Source organism: Lolium rigidum, chromosome 7, assembly GCF_022539505.1.
Source record: "Lolium rigidum isolate FL_2022 chromosome 7, APGP_CSIRO_Lrig_0.1, whole genome shotgun sequence".
Lineage (NCBI taxonomy): Eukaryota > Viridiplantae > Streptophyta > Magnoliopsida > Poales > Poaceae > Lolium > Lolium rigidum.
In genome coordinates this window covers 52098920-52114547 of record NC_061514.1, presented here as the reverse complement: position 1 = coordinate 52114547, position 15628 = coordinate 52098920, and the positions used below count along the sequence as shown (strand labels likewise).

At 44.6% G+C, this 15628-nt stretch overlaps 3 protein-coding genes across 3 annotated transcripts; all 3 read right to left on the bottom strand.

Moving 5' to 3' along the window:
• Positions 1 to 4652: 4652 nt before the first annotated feature.
• Positions 4653 to 5200, bottom strand: LOC124678550. The gene has a single exon (XM_047214426.1). It carries the CDS (start codon positions 5069 to 5071, stop codon positions 4799 to 4801), a length of 273 nt encoding a protein of 90 aa, XP_047070382.1. The 5' UTR covers positions 5072 to 5200; the 3' UTR covers positions 4653 to 4798.
• A 3203-nt stretch (positions 5201 to 8403) lies between these two features.
• On the bottom strand, positions 8404 to 8676 carry LOC124669918. The gene has a single exon (XM_047206453.1). The coding sequence runs from the start codon at positions 8674 to 8676 to the stop codon at positions 8404 to 8406; it is 273 nt and encodes a 90-aa protein (XP_047062409.1).
• Positions 8677 to 11825: 3149 nt separating this feature from the next.
• Positions 11826 to 12218, bottom strand: LOC124669724. Its single transcript, XM_047206286.1, has 2 exons — positions 12066 to 12218; positions 11826 to 12027 (listed from the first exon to the last, which is right to left on the bottom strand). Exons 1-2 carry the CDS (start codon positions 12195 to 12197, stop codon positions 11926 to 11928), a joined length of 234 nt encoding a protein of 77 aa, XP_047062242.1. The 5' UTR covers positions 12198 to 12218; the 3' UTR covers positions 11826 to 11925.
• Between the last annotated feature and the right edge of the window lie 3410 nt (positions 12219 to 15628).

Sequence of the window (15628 nt, the reverse complement as noted above, 5' to 3'; positions counted from 1 at the left end):
GCCCCGTCGCGGATGACGATGCCTCCGGAAGGAGGCATGGTCGTGGCTGATCGCGTGCGGCCGACGGCTGATGAAGATCCGGTGCGTGAGCTTCCGGACGTCGCGGTCCTCTCCGGCGGCCTCTGCAGAGTCGGCGCCGCCGGCGCCATGCAGGCCGCATGTGGGAAATGCAGTGGGACGCGCGGCGGGTCGCCACGGACGCGCTGGCCACTGGCGCATAGTGGTGTCGACGTCGCGGTCATACCACCAGGCACGGCGGCCGACGTTGTTGAAGCGACCGTGCGACTGGTCGGCCCGCGCGAGCTCGACGGTGCGCTCATTGCCAAAACGCCGCTGCCAGGTCAGGCTTTCGACGGCGTTGTCCGGCAGGCTTCTCTCCGCCGGCATCATCCGGTTCCGCCGTTCCCTCGCGAGGGCTCGCGTCTGTGCTCCTACCGGCGGTGGTGGCACGACGAAGCCGGCGTTGGAGACGTGCAAGCCATGCGGCAGTTTGTACTGCACTGGCACGGGGATGCGGTGCCAGTACAGTACTTCGGCCTCATCGAGGCTGAGCTGCAACGAGCGGAGCACGCCGCCCGCCGCTGTCGCCGGCCTCGTTGTTGTGCGCCATCGTCGGTCGGTGCGTGGGAGGTTTGCGCGGCGATTGGACGGCGGTGGCTAGGATTGGAAGGCGGGGAACAGAGAGAAGTGCGCGCCGGTGTGGTTTTAAGGGAGGCGGCGGACGCGCATTGAAGCCGCGTCGGTACGGAAGGTGGACGCCGCGTGGCCAGTCGCCGCCCTCATCACCGCTTGGGTTTCTTCGCGGGAGGCCATTAACGCGGACGACCAACCTCCCCGCGTCGTTTCCGATGCGAACGCCGTGTCCTCTCACTGACAAGGCGCCCCCACCCGCGAAAACCGTCGTGCCGCGAGACGCTGGCGCACCCCATTCGTGCTCTTCGCCAAGGGGCCGGCGCGGGGTTGCCGACGCTTCTATTGGGCTCGAAAACTAGCCGGCGCCGTTTGGGCCGCGTCGGTGTAAGCCCATTTTCGCTGCCGGCCCCCAAAATGCTATCGGGGCTGCTATCGGACGCGCCGGTGAAGATGCTCTAATGGACAATACACGACCAAGTCGGCTTACGAGCTACACTTCCTCGGGTCCACCATATCACATATGTATAAGACAATATGGAAAGCATAGGCTCCACCAAAGGTGAATTTTTTTGCATGGCTTGTCAACCAAGGAAGGATTTGGACGGCCAACCGATTGGCCAAGCGAGGGTGGCTAAATTGTGGGCTTTGTCCTCTTTGCAAACAATGCACAGAATCTATTGGCCACCTCTTCGTCCATTGCCGCTTTACTATCCGCATTTGGGGTCTTCTAAAAGAGTGGGCGGGTCTCAACGATCTTCATCCTATGCAATGGGCAAATCTCAACGATCTTCAGGGGGCATGCCCAACCGCAAAGCCATGTCTTCTATCACCTTACTAGTTGCTTGGAAAGTGTGGAATGAAAGGAATGCTAGGGTCTTCCAGGCTAAAAGCGCGCCGACGCAAGTAGTCTTCGATACGATTGAGCATGAGGCACGCCTATGGGTTTTAGCGGGTGCCAAGAATATGGGCAATGTAATGCCGCGAGAGTAATTCGTGTAAGCTTTATGTACTACTTCATGGCATGGCATGTACTTCCATATCGGGAAATTTTGACAGATCAGACCACCTGCCCCAGTGAAATGCCAGAAAGGACCACCTCTGAGTGCAAATGTCAAAACTACCGTGGAGGCACGCTGGCCAAGCGACACGTCGCACATGCTGCCGTAGCCGGTGGCGGCAGGACTTGCCGCCGTGAGTGGTGGCGGCACGTTGGGCAGCTTCGTCCGCGACGCCGGGTGGTGGGCCATGTCAGCGTGCCGCCACAGCCGGTGGCGGCAGGGCACAGCACCCTACGGCGGCATGTGTGACGTGTCGCTTGGCCAGCGTGCCGCCACGGTAGTTTTGACATTTGCACTCAGAGGTGGTCTTTTTTGGCATTTCACTGGAGCAGGTGGTCTGATCTGTCAAAATTTCCCATATCGAACCTTCTTCTTAATTAATAGAATGGGGCAAAGCTTTTGCCCCGTTTCAAAAAAAATTCTTGCAAAAGTGACCCCATAGTTATTTACCATAGTACTCCGTACTTTTTGTTTCCTTCATATCATTTTGTTATCATATATAATTTTTTGTGATTTATGGAATTATGAGAATTATATATGTAGTTTATTTATAACGAAGGAACAACAGAGAAACTTTTAAATTGCTTTACTACACTCTTTTTGTAGTTTTCGCCAAGCGGTTAGGCCCGAAGAAAGAAATTTGGCATGTGTCTTTCATGCATTTCTAAACCTCTACAAGACACCAAGCGGGCTCTCTTAGCATTTTAAGGCGCACTATCTACAGCCAAGTGCCAACATTGTATTTTTGGTCCTTAAATATGAAAATGATATGATTTGGCCCGTTGCTGCATTGATAAAATGAATGTAAATATGAAAAGTAGATGGAAAATTTTAAAGTAGGGAAAAACTATAATACTCTCGTAATTTTATCAAATATTTTGTGAATTAAAAAAACATATCAATCAAAAAATGTCCTGAAATATATCATTGAATTTGGTATAAATATAAAAATATTATTGCCGTAAAATATTAATCTTGCCTATTTTTATAATTTACATATTTGTCAAAAAATTCTTAGACTGCTATACATTTCATTTCTTATTTTCTTATGTTCCTTTTCTATTAAATTAATTTTTTAAAATATTATTTAAGTGGGTGCAACCACCTGCTTTTCTACTAAAACAAGCAATCAAGGAAACTTAAGTCACTAGACTTTCATCATCACCATGATACATCGATATGATATATATATACAACATTTATGTTGAAACAAGTAAAACAAGCTTGAAACTCGTAATGAAGTTGCATATTCTAATTAACTTAGGTCTGGACAACAGGGTTAGAGTGGTACAATCAGGTGTTGTCTTGCAAGTTTCAAAAACGATGTACTTCGGTACCCGACGTAATAATAGTAATATTTGGTTGGTCTATTTTGTTCGTCCTATGAGGTGTATATACTAATGGTGGTTATTTACTTATACTAGACGTTTTTACTTCATTATACACACGACAATGCATACTAATTATTTTTCATTGATACAAAATTCAATAACCAATTTAATTAATATTAAAAAATATTTTATCCTTTTTCCTTTCAACTTGGGTACATAACTCCATTTTATAAAATTTATGTTATTTTAAAACATCTTGTGAGATATTTCATTGAAATAGATTCTGCCTAGATCCGAGCAAACAACATATTGCATTCATGTATGTTTTTTTTATAGTAGTTAGATGTACTATGATGTGTTTATGTCCATATTATTATCTTTAAATACCTTGATACAATGTTCCACAATTTCAAAACCTCTAGAAGACACGAAGTGTGCTCTCTTATCATTTTGAGGCATACTATATACCATCAACATTGTATGTTTGGTCTTCAAATATGAATATGATAAGATTTGGTCCGTTGCTGCGTTCATACAATTTCTATGATGATGCGGAAAATTAAATATAAATCCGAAAAGTAGATGGAAAATTTAAAACTAGGGAAGTGTATAATACTCTCGTAATTTTACCAATGATTTTTTTGAATTAAAAAAGCATATCAATCAGAAAATGTCCGAATATATCGTTGAATTCGGTATAAATTTTAAAAAAGTGCCCTGGAATATTAATATTTCTGATTTTATAGTTCACATATGTGTCAAAATTTACGTAAGAATATTCCTAACTACCATACATTTCCCTGTCATCATCTTATGTTATTTTTTTCTTGTAATTATTTTTTGAGAAATAGTATTTAACTAATTTTTCATATTCCTAAAACATACTTTTTTAAGTTCTCTTAGTATTGAACATATTTCGAGAAAATTCACTCCCACATCATGGTAAAATAGCTATAAGTAGAATGAACTAGCAAGGAAAAATATTTCATTTATGATTAAAAGGTTGACAATGACCAACTAGTCGATTGACCGTGGACCGAACCAATACTATCTTTAAAAAAGGAAAACAAATATGCAAGGATGTTATGTGTTGTAATGAGTTAAACTGCATATGTCAAAAAACCAAACCATTTGTGACACTGTAGAAAAGGAAAGCAAACCCATTTTAGCTTTCAGGGAGCATCTGTTTTTGGGGTAAAGAACAAAATTGGTAAAGCACCTTGTTTTTTAAAGAACAGATGTTTTTTTACAATATAGTCCCTGCGACAAGAAACATGTTTTAACCTTTTTTTTAATTTAGATGTATCTAGACACTATTTAGCATCTGAATACATTCAAATTTAGACAAATTTTATAGGACGGCTGTTTTTGTTTCTCACGTGCCAGCAAGATTCAGGAATAAAATATGTCGTGTCCTAGGCCTAAGAGAAAAAAGATCTGATACTCTGCAAACACATTTTTTTCAGCACCAAGTTTTTATTTCCACAGAGGCATAACATGGACTTTTATATTCATACACCAAGTGAGAAGGTTGGGATTTCATAACATACTCTCCACGGCATCGTTGTACAGCAGATCTGCAACCAATTCGAAACAGTCCATATTCAGAAGGCAAATGGGGAAGGACGGCAATATAAACTTAGTGGCCGAAGTTTTCATCATCATCATCATGGTGGTATATTACAGTGGTCAATGGGGGAGCAACCAGCTGGGTTTCAGGCCATGATTGTTGCAGCAAGCACAAACACACGCCTAGCTAGCTAATAGTTGCAGGAACTAATTGGGACCCCAGCAGCTGAGGTACATGACGGTCCTCAGCCCCTCCTCGGCCTTCTCCGCTCGCCGTTTCTCCGCAACCGCCGCCGCGGAGGAAGGAAACTGCTTCTTGCCCTGCGAGACGGCGGCGCGGGCGCTGGCCTTGGCCTTGGCGGCCCTGTGGATGGACCTGAGCGCGTAGTTCCAGCGACAGAGTCCGGCTTGGTCCTTGAGCGCCTCCACGGCGCCGACGCTCATCGCCACCATCCAAGACGCCTTTGCTGCGCCGGCCATCTCTTCTCCTTCTTGCTGCTTAGTGGACTACTGGACTTGAGTAGTGAAACAATCGGAGCTAATGCTTCTTCCTGATGCTTTGCTTGTGTTGATGAGATGAGAATGGGATTGCACGAGGTTATATACGGGAGGACATGAGCAAAACAGGTGGCTGCGGGCACTGGTTTTCCAGGAAACCGGGTGCTTTCAGAAACACTCTTTTGCTTGACTACGCGGCTACGCCGCATCTATCTCTATCGGCCCGGTGCAGTGGGCAGTGGCACGTCAGCTTGTCTTGTTTATTAGCGGCGCATGGCGCGGTTTTGTCCGTTGCGACCGTTCCAAACCGGCAGAGTCGCTGATATAGGAATGGTCACCCGACGGACAACGTTTGCCAGGATTCAATGAGCGCAAATAATTTCTCCTTTGATCAAGAGTTGAAGACTTCTCTCAGATCTTTGACAAATAAAAAAATGTTGTATGCATATTTTTAATGCAGAGGCTGAGGATAGTACCTCTATTTTAAAAGAAAAAAAAGAGTTCAAGAGTCGGCACAAGTTATGTTTAAAGAAAACACTATCTAACTTTGATTTCCTGCACAGTGTTTTGTTTGTTCTAAGGGTCAAGAGAAATTCTAATTCTATACTTAACTAATACAAATGTATCTGTACATTGAAACATTGAAATACGTTTCGATACATTTACATTTGATAAAGTTGTGATACTTAGTTTGGAACAAGGGAAATACGATTTCTTCTGGTGTGAAATTGCTTTAGAGCATCTCCAATAGATGCTATGAAATACGGCTCGGGAGAGCTCTACCAGATGCCTAATCCTAGAAACCGTGCAATTTATTTTAGGCGTGACCCAAGAAAATCCTATCCTGTGGCCCGTGCCATAAGATCTAGCCGCTCACGCGCACAACCAACCGTCCATGAAATTTCCCTGCCACATTCGCCACGCAGCGCTGACACCGATTGCCGTCGCCAAAGCCCCTCCCCGCAGCCATATGCGTAGATCCGGCCGATACCCGCTGCCACGGAGTCCCACCACGTCGCTTTGCCTCGATTTCGCCCAAAACCTCTGAGTCCTAGCCCTTGCCATGCCCCCCCCCCCCTAAGCCATTGATTTTCACGGCGTGCGGGCGCATTCGTTAGGAAAATTCGTGGCCAAAATAGAGCCGACGGCATGCACGTTCGGCTCGGCACCTTCGACAGCAAGCACGGGGCTGCACCCGCGTACGACGCCACAATGTGGAGTTCTGGCTGCCCCCGCCATGACATGAACTTCTCGGAGATCGAGTCCCAGGATGAGGCCGAGATGGTCGCTCCGCAGGTGTTGCTTCTATCCCGCGCGGACGCGTAGTACGTGTTCCATCGACGATCAACGAAAACAGTGATAAGTGGCTGGACATCCTCCTCACTACCGACGAGGACAGCGATAGCGGTGAGGGTAGTGAACTAGTGATAGATGAATGTGAGTAGTTTATTGTTGGCTTGTGTTGATGAACACCGGTCGTTTTATCTAGTTTGTTTATCTAGAGTATTGATTTTTTCGTGTTATCTAGTAGCCAATAAATATATTTCTAAATGTGTCAAACTAGTATCAATGAACTAGCTAGAGTTGAATATGTTTCTGAATGTGTTTCTATGTTTTTCTAACTAGGAACTTGCCTTGCGGTCGGAAATTCGTCTTGGCTCCCGGGAGCATTTGCTCCCGGATTATTGGGGAGCAAATTTTGTTTTTCAAAACTTTTCAAAAAATTCCGTAAAAAATCATGCACGTACCTGACCATGGCACGCATCACCTTGTGAAATGTCGCTGCGAAATGTCATCGTATGCGTCCTGGGCAAAAATGACAAATTTCCAGATCTGAGATTCATATTTTTGGATCTCATTTGATGTCAGAATTTTGTCAATTTTGTTCAGAGCGCATACGATGACATTTTGCAACGAAATTTTACACGGTGGTGCGTGCCATGGTCAGGTATGTACATGATTTTTTTCGGAATTTTTTGATAAGTTTTCGATTTGTTTTAATTTTTCGAAAAAACCGGGAGCAAATGCTCCCGGGAGCTAAATCGCCGCTCCCCCTTGCGGTGCCCTATTTTAGACATATGGAATAGCTGCGGCCGTTTCCGAGCAAGTGGCGCCACCGCGCCAAGACCCCAAAAAATTGGCATTGCTGGAGATGCTCTAACTTCATGTGTTCCATGAAATTTCCATCAGGAGTTTATCCTCGAAATAAATAACCATTGCATTTTCCACAGCACAAAGTATACTATCTTGACATTTCAATGTACCCTAAGGATCTTATAAATATTGAAAATATATTTTGATTATTCAAATATTACTAGAGTCCAATTTTGGTCTACCAGTAATCAAACCGTCCAGATTTGACATCTTACCTCCATCTAAAGAGGGTTTAGCAATGATTTGGGTGCAATTGGTGGCCAAATGAAAATGCTTTCCTCGTTCCCTAATTTTGTCGCTAATTTAGATATACCTAGACACATTTCATACATAGATACATTAAAATTAGTGACAATGATTACGAAAGGGAGGGAGTAGAAATCCACCAGGAGATAGGGAGAACGTATTTCACGCGGCGAGAGAGGCAGTACGCAGGCGGAAATGATGAACCAGAGGCTGGATTGGATGGCCAGGTTTACAGATTCTTGTGAAGCTTCGTGCGTGTACGCGGCGCAGCTACACATCGCGAGGAGACTGCTCGGTATTGTATGCCACAAATCAACCCATTTCGAAGGAGCTTGTGCGTAGGATAGAGATTGCTCTTCTTGTCAGAAAGTTCAGTTTTCCCCTTGCTTCCCTGATCCAACCCCAGAATAAGTCGCGTCATTCAATTTAAACAGATAGGCAACTGTGATGATATGACTCTTTCTGCCAGTCTGATCGGATGATCTAAAGATTGTCAGGATTGCGATGTAATGAGATCGGTAGGACGAAACAATTGAACATGTGAACGCTTGATCCAGGCATATGGCTGGAATTCAATCGACCAATGCTCTCATCACTAATTCGACCAATGCTCCCATCACTGCTAGTGATAGGAGGATTCTTCATCATCTCAGTTCAACAAAGTGCAGAGTGAAGAAATTCAGATTTCACAACATTGTTGCTGCTATCTAATCGCACTTCAGATGGAGACACACAAACTACTTACTTGCAAACAATTCAAAGCGTCTCCGAAGCAAATGGAAAAGGAGGGCAATTAATAAACTCAAGTGACTAAATTTTTCATCATCATCGCCGTGTTATATTACAATGGGGAAGCAACCAACCAGCCAAGTCTCATGCCATGGTTGAACACGCCTAGCTAGTGATTGCAGCTACTAATTAGGTCCCCAGCAGCTGAGGTACATCACCGTCCTCAACCCCTCCTCCGCCTTCTCCGCTCGCCATTTCTCCTCAACCGCCGCCGCGGAGGCAGGAAGCTGCTTCTTGCCCTGCGAGACGGCGGCGCGGGCGCTGGCCTTGGCCTTGGCGGCCCTGTGGATGGACCTGAGTGCGTAGTTCCAGCGGCAGAGTCCGGCCTGGTCCTTGAGCGCCTCCACCGCGCCGACGCTCATCGCCACCATCCACGATGCCTTCGCTGCACCCGCCATCTTCTCTTGTTAACTTCTGAAGATTAGGTACGTACGGAGTAGTATTGGAGTGGGGACTTGGTGCTAAACGAAGGAGTTAAGCTGAATGTTGAATCGATGCTTGTCTTCTTGTGTTGATGGGAGCAAGAGTGCGAGTGGGACGAGGTTTTATACGGGAGGCAGGCCGGGAAGGCCGGGGCAAAACAGGTGGCCGCGGGCGCTGGTTTTCCACGATACCGGGTGCTTTCAGATTAATTTTGCCCATTTTGCTTGTTTACGCCTCCATCACCTCTCGCTTTCGTCTCGGTGCAGTTGGCTGCCAAAAGCCCTACCTCAGACTTGTTTACTCACGGCATGGGCGGTTTTGTCCGGTTCGACCGGATCAGGCCGACTGGACATGGGAACCCATATGATAAATTTCATGGCGTTCAATGTATTTCGCTCAGTTTGCCTCAAAAAAAAAGTCTGCTTTTTTGGTTGAATCTCAAAAAAGTAGAAAACATAGTATATCGTGCAATGTAGAACCCTACATCCATTGATTGTACGTGCCTTTGTAATTGAAATAGAGTTGCTGCACCAAAGAAAAAACACAGGAACTTTACTAAAGGATTAGGTTACTGGTAATAGAAACAAAGAGATATCCATGTGGTTAGACTCAACAGATTTTTTCATTTGGAAGTGCGGTAAAGTAGACCACATGGACCACATGGTTTATGTGGTGAGCAACCTAAACAAACAAAAAAAAAAGTAGACCACATGGAAAATATTACTATGCCTTCCAATTAACAATTTAACCCCAAACAAATTATCGTTAAATTCTCAAAAGTAAAATGCTCTAAAATTTCCATAAAATATCTTTAAACCACGATTTAGACTCGAATATTCTGTATAACCATGCAACCAAATTACATTCATTTCTGCCTCAAGATCTCGATATCTTATTAGCATTTTTTTGGCAGCACTTCTAACATCTTTTTTTTTTGAAATGGGGATAAAACCCCGGCTTCTGCATCATGATGATGCACACGACATTTTATTAAAAAAGAATCGAGTACAAAGTTCAGAACATCTCAGGCATCGCCCATAATTGATACAAGAATCAACCAGCGATAAAAATGAAGTAAAAATGAACTACACATCAATGTAGCCATCTATTGTGCCGCCAGCCAGCCTGACACAAGATATCCTGAGCGACCGTCTTAATTAAGAGATTTAGGTTTGACTTATATCTGAGATCATACTTCTCAGTCTCAAACCATAGATCATCGACTGGAGGTGCCCTTGATTCTGTCAAACTGATAAGATAAGTTTATGCTTATGCTAGAGCCTAAGTTAGTATGGGTCAGCCACTGGAATTCCACCACTAACGTCAGATCCATCACACTCCCATGTAGGAGTTGTTGGCCAAGGGGATCCCATGTTGTATTGCGTTCAGCCCGTTGTGAAAATTCAACTCATCGGTTAGGCTCTGGTGCAACTGGTATGCATGACAATGTACATGAAAATTCACCACCCTTGACAAAAAAACTCTAACACGGTAAGTCTCTTTTTTGCTTCATGTACTTGCGGGGATCAATTCTAACGGTTTTTATTTTTTTATGCTAAACATTTTTTGCTTATTTACCAACTATTATTCACTATATATAAATTGTTTCATTGGTTTAAAATAATTTTAATTAGTTTTGCCTATATCTAACAACATTAACCACATGTAATAACATATAGTTCATTTTGATACAATACAATTAGTTATTTTTTTTCTCTAAAAGAAGGATTGCCACCAGCCTTAGCATTGAATGATACACACAACCATCGATCGGATCTCTTATCATAAAAAATTAAACAAAACAACAAAATAGTTGTACTTTTAATAATATTTATGTTCTTCTTAGTGTTTCTTTGATACATCACAATGAACAAAATTATTTCTAGTACTGCGAAAAGATGTAAAATCACACATTGTAATTTGTCTGTTTCTATCTAAGTGGCTTAATTTAAATATATTGATACAAGGGAGATGACTATACGGTACATGAGCCTAAAAAACTTTGAGTGTATAATATAATTATGTTACTTGGTTATAAGCAATTCGACATTCTAGAGTGTTTGAGAGCTCAATAACAGTTTACTCTAGCGCTCGCAGGTATTGACAATAAGGAGCCAGTAAATTACAAGCTCCTTAGAACCCCAAGCGCATAGTGAGAGTGATGCAGAATAACACGTGTTCACTAACTTGTTGAAACTCCAAGCAAAGAGCGATGCATGAATACAAATTAAAATTAAAATAAATAAGTGATAGCAAAATAAATTGAGTACTTGATACGTCCTATTATTGAAATGATACAACACGTCTCATTAATACTCCGTTGGAAACAAAAAAAAACTTGTCAAAATAAGTTTATCGCCGTTGTTGCTACTCCGCGTCGAACGCCGCGTGGGCCTCCCGCTCCGCGTCAATCATGAACTGTGTGTTTATCGCCGCGTCGATGACGTTATCGAAGGTGGCTCCGTTCTCGTTGAATTCATCGAAATCGTTGGTGTCGGGGATGTCGGGACACGAAGATGGAGAAGAAGGTGGAGGCGGTGGCGGAGGAGCCTGGCCGACGCAGCTCAGCATGGCGAAGGTGGTGGCTAGGCAACGAGGCATGTTTTGGTGGAGGTGGAGAGAAGGATTGTTGGCAGCTATGATGGCGATCGATAGCGAGCGGAGACGGCAGCGTTTTATAGCCGGTGACGACACGGGAAGAGGTGGGGAAAATGCGGGAAGTGGTGGAGAAGGCGCGCGAAGATGCGCATGAATGTGAATGACGACAACACGTGGAGGAGGCGTAACGCCAACAGGACATCTCGTCTGTACCGCCCTGAAAATCATCATCGCCATTAAGACAAAGCTGCAACGCTTCAGTTTGTGTCGCTAATGAGGCTGGCCCGTCATGCGCGACGTGGTTTTTGTTGTGTCCGACGGTGCCACAACATCTCCTATGTCTCGAGGATGGGCTTAGTGCGTTGGATACTGTATTGGACCACGCCGAATAGAAAAAGGGTTTGAGACGCCCGACTTGGAACGGTCAAACCTCTTTCAGAAAACGCTTTAGACACGCCTTGGGATGCTCTGAACACTTGGAATCAGATCAAAGCAAATGGACAAGCAAAGAAATGGTAAACTCAACTAACTGACTGAAAATTTCATCATCATCATTCTCGTGGTGGTATATTACAATAGGCAGGCCATTGCTGCAGCAAAACCCCTGTACCTAGCAGATGTACCTATTAATTGGGTCCCCAGCAGCTGAGGTACATCACCGTCCTCAACCCTTCTTCCGGCTTGTGCGCTCGCTGCTGCTCTGCCACCGCCGCCGTAGAGGCCGGAAGCTGCTTCTTGCCTGGGAGACAGCGCTGCGGCCGCTGGCCTTGGCCTTGGCGGCCCGGTGGATGGATCTCAGCGTGTAGTTCCAGCGGCAGAGTCCGGCCTGGTCCTTTAGCGCCTCCACCGCGCCCACGCTCATCGCCACCATCCACGATGCTTTTGCTCCGGCAGCCATCTTTTCTTCTTGCTGGGTTGGTCGAGAGTGGAAACTGATTTGTGATCGCTGTGTGAACTGAGTCGATGCTTGTGCTGTTGGAATGAGGGGTTGGAGTAGGCTGCGTTATATATAACGGAGGTGAGAAAAACAGGTGGCCACGGGCACTGGTTTTCCAGGCTACCAGGTGCTTTCGGATACACTTCGCTTGTTTACGCCGCACCCGGCACCTCTCGCTATCGTCCCCGTGCAGTGGGTGGCTGCCTAACTCGTCTCGCCTTATTTATTTGCGGCGGATAGTGCGGTTTTGTCCGTTGCAGCCAGACAAAAAAACTTTTATTAAAGTACAATCGTCGTATTCAAAACATGCCGGCATATATATATATAAGATGGAAGTGACGTGCAGAGAACGTGTTTCAAGATTCAATTAACATACTCAGGGCATCTTGAACGGTCGAGGCAAATCGAACCCCAAAATTGATCAGCTACATCCGATTTGCGTCGGTCCATGGACACGAAAATAGTTAATTTTTAACCGCGTTCATTTGTATTTGGGGGTGTCCTGCTCGACGCATATTATTTTCCAACATTTTTTCATTCAATAGAAAAGCATAATTTACATATGAAATAAACAAAATAAAAAGAAACAATGAAAACGGCTAGACTCCTAGCCTATTTGTGGTCCCTCGGGGCGGTTGACGACCCAACCGGCAGCCCCGTCGTTTCCTCTGTTTCTCCTCCGCCGCCCGCTGCTCCGTCCGCTCCATGGTCACCAGAGCTCGTGGGCAGTCGCGCCCTCCAGTAGCCGTTGTCGCTGCGCCTCGTTAGCGTTATCCTCGGCCTTCTTCAGTGTCTCGAAGGACGCGACTAAGGCCCTCTGCTCCGCCGCTTTCTCCTCCGGGTCAGGCCTGCTCTAGTTAAAGTCATTATCGTCGTCGTCCGACCCCTCCTCTGCAGCCACCGCCTCCTCTGCGGCCGTCGCCTCCCTTAGGTGTTGCTGCTCCACGTCAAACGCCGCGTGGGCCACCCGCTCCTCCTCTGCCTCGTGCTCCGCGTTAGACATGAACTTCGCGCTCATCACCACGTAGATAACGCCATCTGTGCTATATTCGTTCTCGTCGTCGGAGTTGTCGATCGGGGGAGGTGGAGTCATAGGTGGAGTCGGAGGTAGAGACAGAGGTGGAGGCGGAGTAGCCTAGCCGCCGCAGGCGTTGCTCATCATGGCAAAGGTTCTGGCAGAGGAGAGGTGCGAGGAGACACTACGGTGGAGATTGTGCGGCGGCTAGGGTTGAGGAGGGGATGAGGCAGCCGAGCGCGTCCCCTCTTTTGTTGGGGATTATGTAACATCCCAGGATTTCAGAGAATTGCGGGGTAGATTTCGGAAGGGATGTGCATTGCATCATAAAATCTGGGAAAATTTCGCGCTTAATTGCATAATACATATAAAGGGATCAAGTTTCTCTCTCGGCACCACTTAGGGTTTAGGGTTTCGAGAATGCGATAAACTTCGACATGACCTCTTTGCATTTTGGTTGCATATGAGTTGTTTATCAACTTGTTAAAATTCAAATATGAAAAGGAAATGATTTTGAATTCAAATTCAAACTCAACAATTCAAATTGAATTAAATATCATATAATCATAATACTGATTACATAGAAATAACAATAAAAGAAAAGGACAAATATACAATATAAAGCTCAATATAGAGAAACCTTGAGCTTTATTAATCAACACACATATTACATTGTCATTTACAATATTCCTTATGAATATTACAACAAATCAAATAAAAGGAAAAGAAATGAAAAAGAGAAAATTACAAGTATCTTTAACTAAAACCCTAACTATTGTTCATCATCTTGATCATGAAGAACCTCTTGATGATTTTGATCTTTTCCAAAACCTGCCAACAAAGAAACACAAAAGCACCACATTGAACCAAGTGGCAAAGCCACTTGGCTGTTACAAATAAGTTCACAGTGAAGATAAGCATAGCACAACCGAGCTGATCCAACCAGGGAACAAGTCCCAAGCCAAAGCAAGCACACAGCTCACAAGGAGCAGTACATGCTCAACATCAACTCAACCAAATAGGCTAGTCAGCACAGCCAAGCCTTGCTGTTGACCAAGGAGAGCAGGGCACAGCCATATAAATGAAGTGTTCCAGAAAACTGGATCAACACATCGACACAAGCACCAGAAGGTGAAGAACAACAAGAATAGCCAGTAGCATAGACCATCCAGTGCCTATTCCACCAAGAAAAGGCCACTGTTGAGCAGAAATGGTGAAGTAAGCTCACAACAGATCACAAGTCTGAAGGAGATATGCCCTAGAGGCAATAATAAAGTGGTTATTATTTATATCTTTATGTTTATGATAAATGTTTATATATCATGCTATAATTGTATTAACCGAAACATTAGTACATGTGTGATATGTAGACAACAAGAAGTCCCTAGTATGCCTCTTAAACTAGCTTGTTGATTAATGGATGATTAGTTTCATGATCATGAACATTGGATGTTATTAATAACAAGGTTATATCATTATATGAATGATGTAATGGACACACCCAATTAAGCGTAGCATAAGATCTCGTCATTAAGTTATTTGCTATAAGCTTTCGATACATAGTTACCTAGTCCTTATGACCATGAGATCATGTAAATCACTTATACCGGAAAGGTACTTTGATTACATCAAACGCCACTGCGTAAATGGGTGGTTATAAAGGTGGGATTAAGTATCCGGAAAGTATGAGTTGAGGCATATGGATCAACGAGTGGGATTTGTCCATCCCGATGACGGATAGATATACTCTGGGCCCTCTCGGTGGAATGTCGTCTAATGTCTTGCAAGCATATGAATAAGTTCATAAGAGACCACATACCACGATACGAGTAAAGAGTACTTGTCGGAGACGAGGTTGAACAAGGTATAGAGTGATACCGATGATCAAACCTCGGACAAGTAAAAATATCGCGTGACAAAGGGAATTGGTATCGTATGTGAATGGTTCATTCGATCACTGAAGTCATCGTTGAATATGTGGGAGCCATTATGGATCTCCAGATCCCGCTATTGGTTATTGGCCGGAGTGAGTACTCAACCATGTCCGCATAGTTCACAAACCGTAGGGTGACACACTTAAAGTTGGATGTTGAAATGGTAGAACTTGAATATGGAATGGAGTTCGAATATTTGTTCGGAGTCTCGGATGAGATCCCGGACATCACGAGGAGTTCCGGAATGGTCCGGAGAATAAGATTCATATATAGGAAGTCATATTCCAAGTTTGGAAATGATCCGGTGCATTTATGGCAGGTTCTAGAAGGTTCTAGAAAAGTCCGGAAGAAATCACCATGGAAAGTAGAGTCCCGGAGGGACTCCACCTTGCATGGCCAGCCAACCCTAAAGGGGAGGAGTCCAAGGTGGACTCCCCTAGGGT

Coding starts and splice junctions, on each gene's coding strand:
- LOC124669918 (XM_047206453.1), bottom strand. CDS start 8,676: ATGGCGGGTGCAGCGAAGGCATCGTGGATGGTGGCGATGAGCGTCGGC.
- LOC124678550 (XM_047214426.1), bottom strand. CDS start 5,071: ATGGCCGGCGCAGCAAAGGCGTCTTGGATGGTGGCGATGAGCGTCGGC.
- LOC124669724 (XM_047206286.1), bottom strand. CDS start 12,197: ATGGCTGCCGGAGCAAAAGCATCGTGGATGGTGGCGATGAGCGTGGGC. Junction 12,028..12,065: donor ACCGGGCCGCCAAGGCCAAG/GCCAGCGGCCGC, acceptor GGCAAGAAGCAG/CTTCCGGCCTCTACGGCGGC.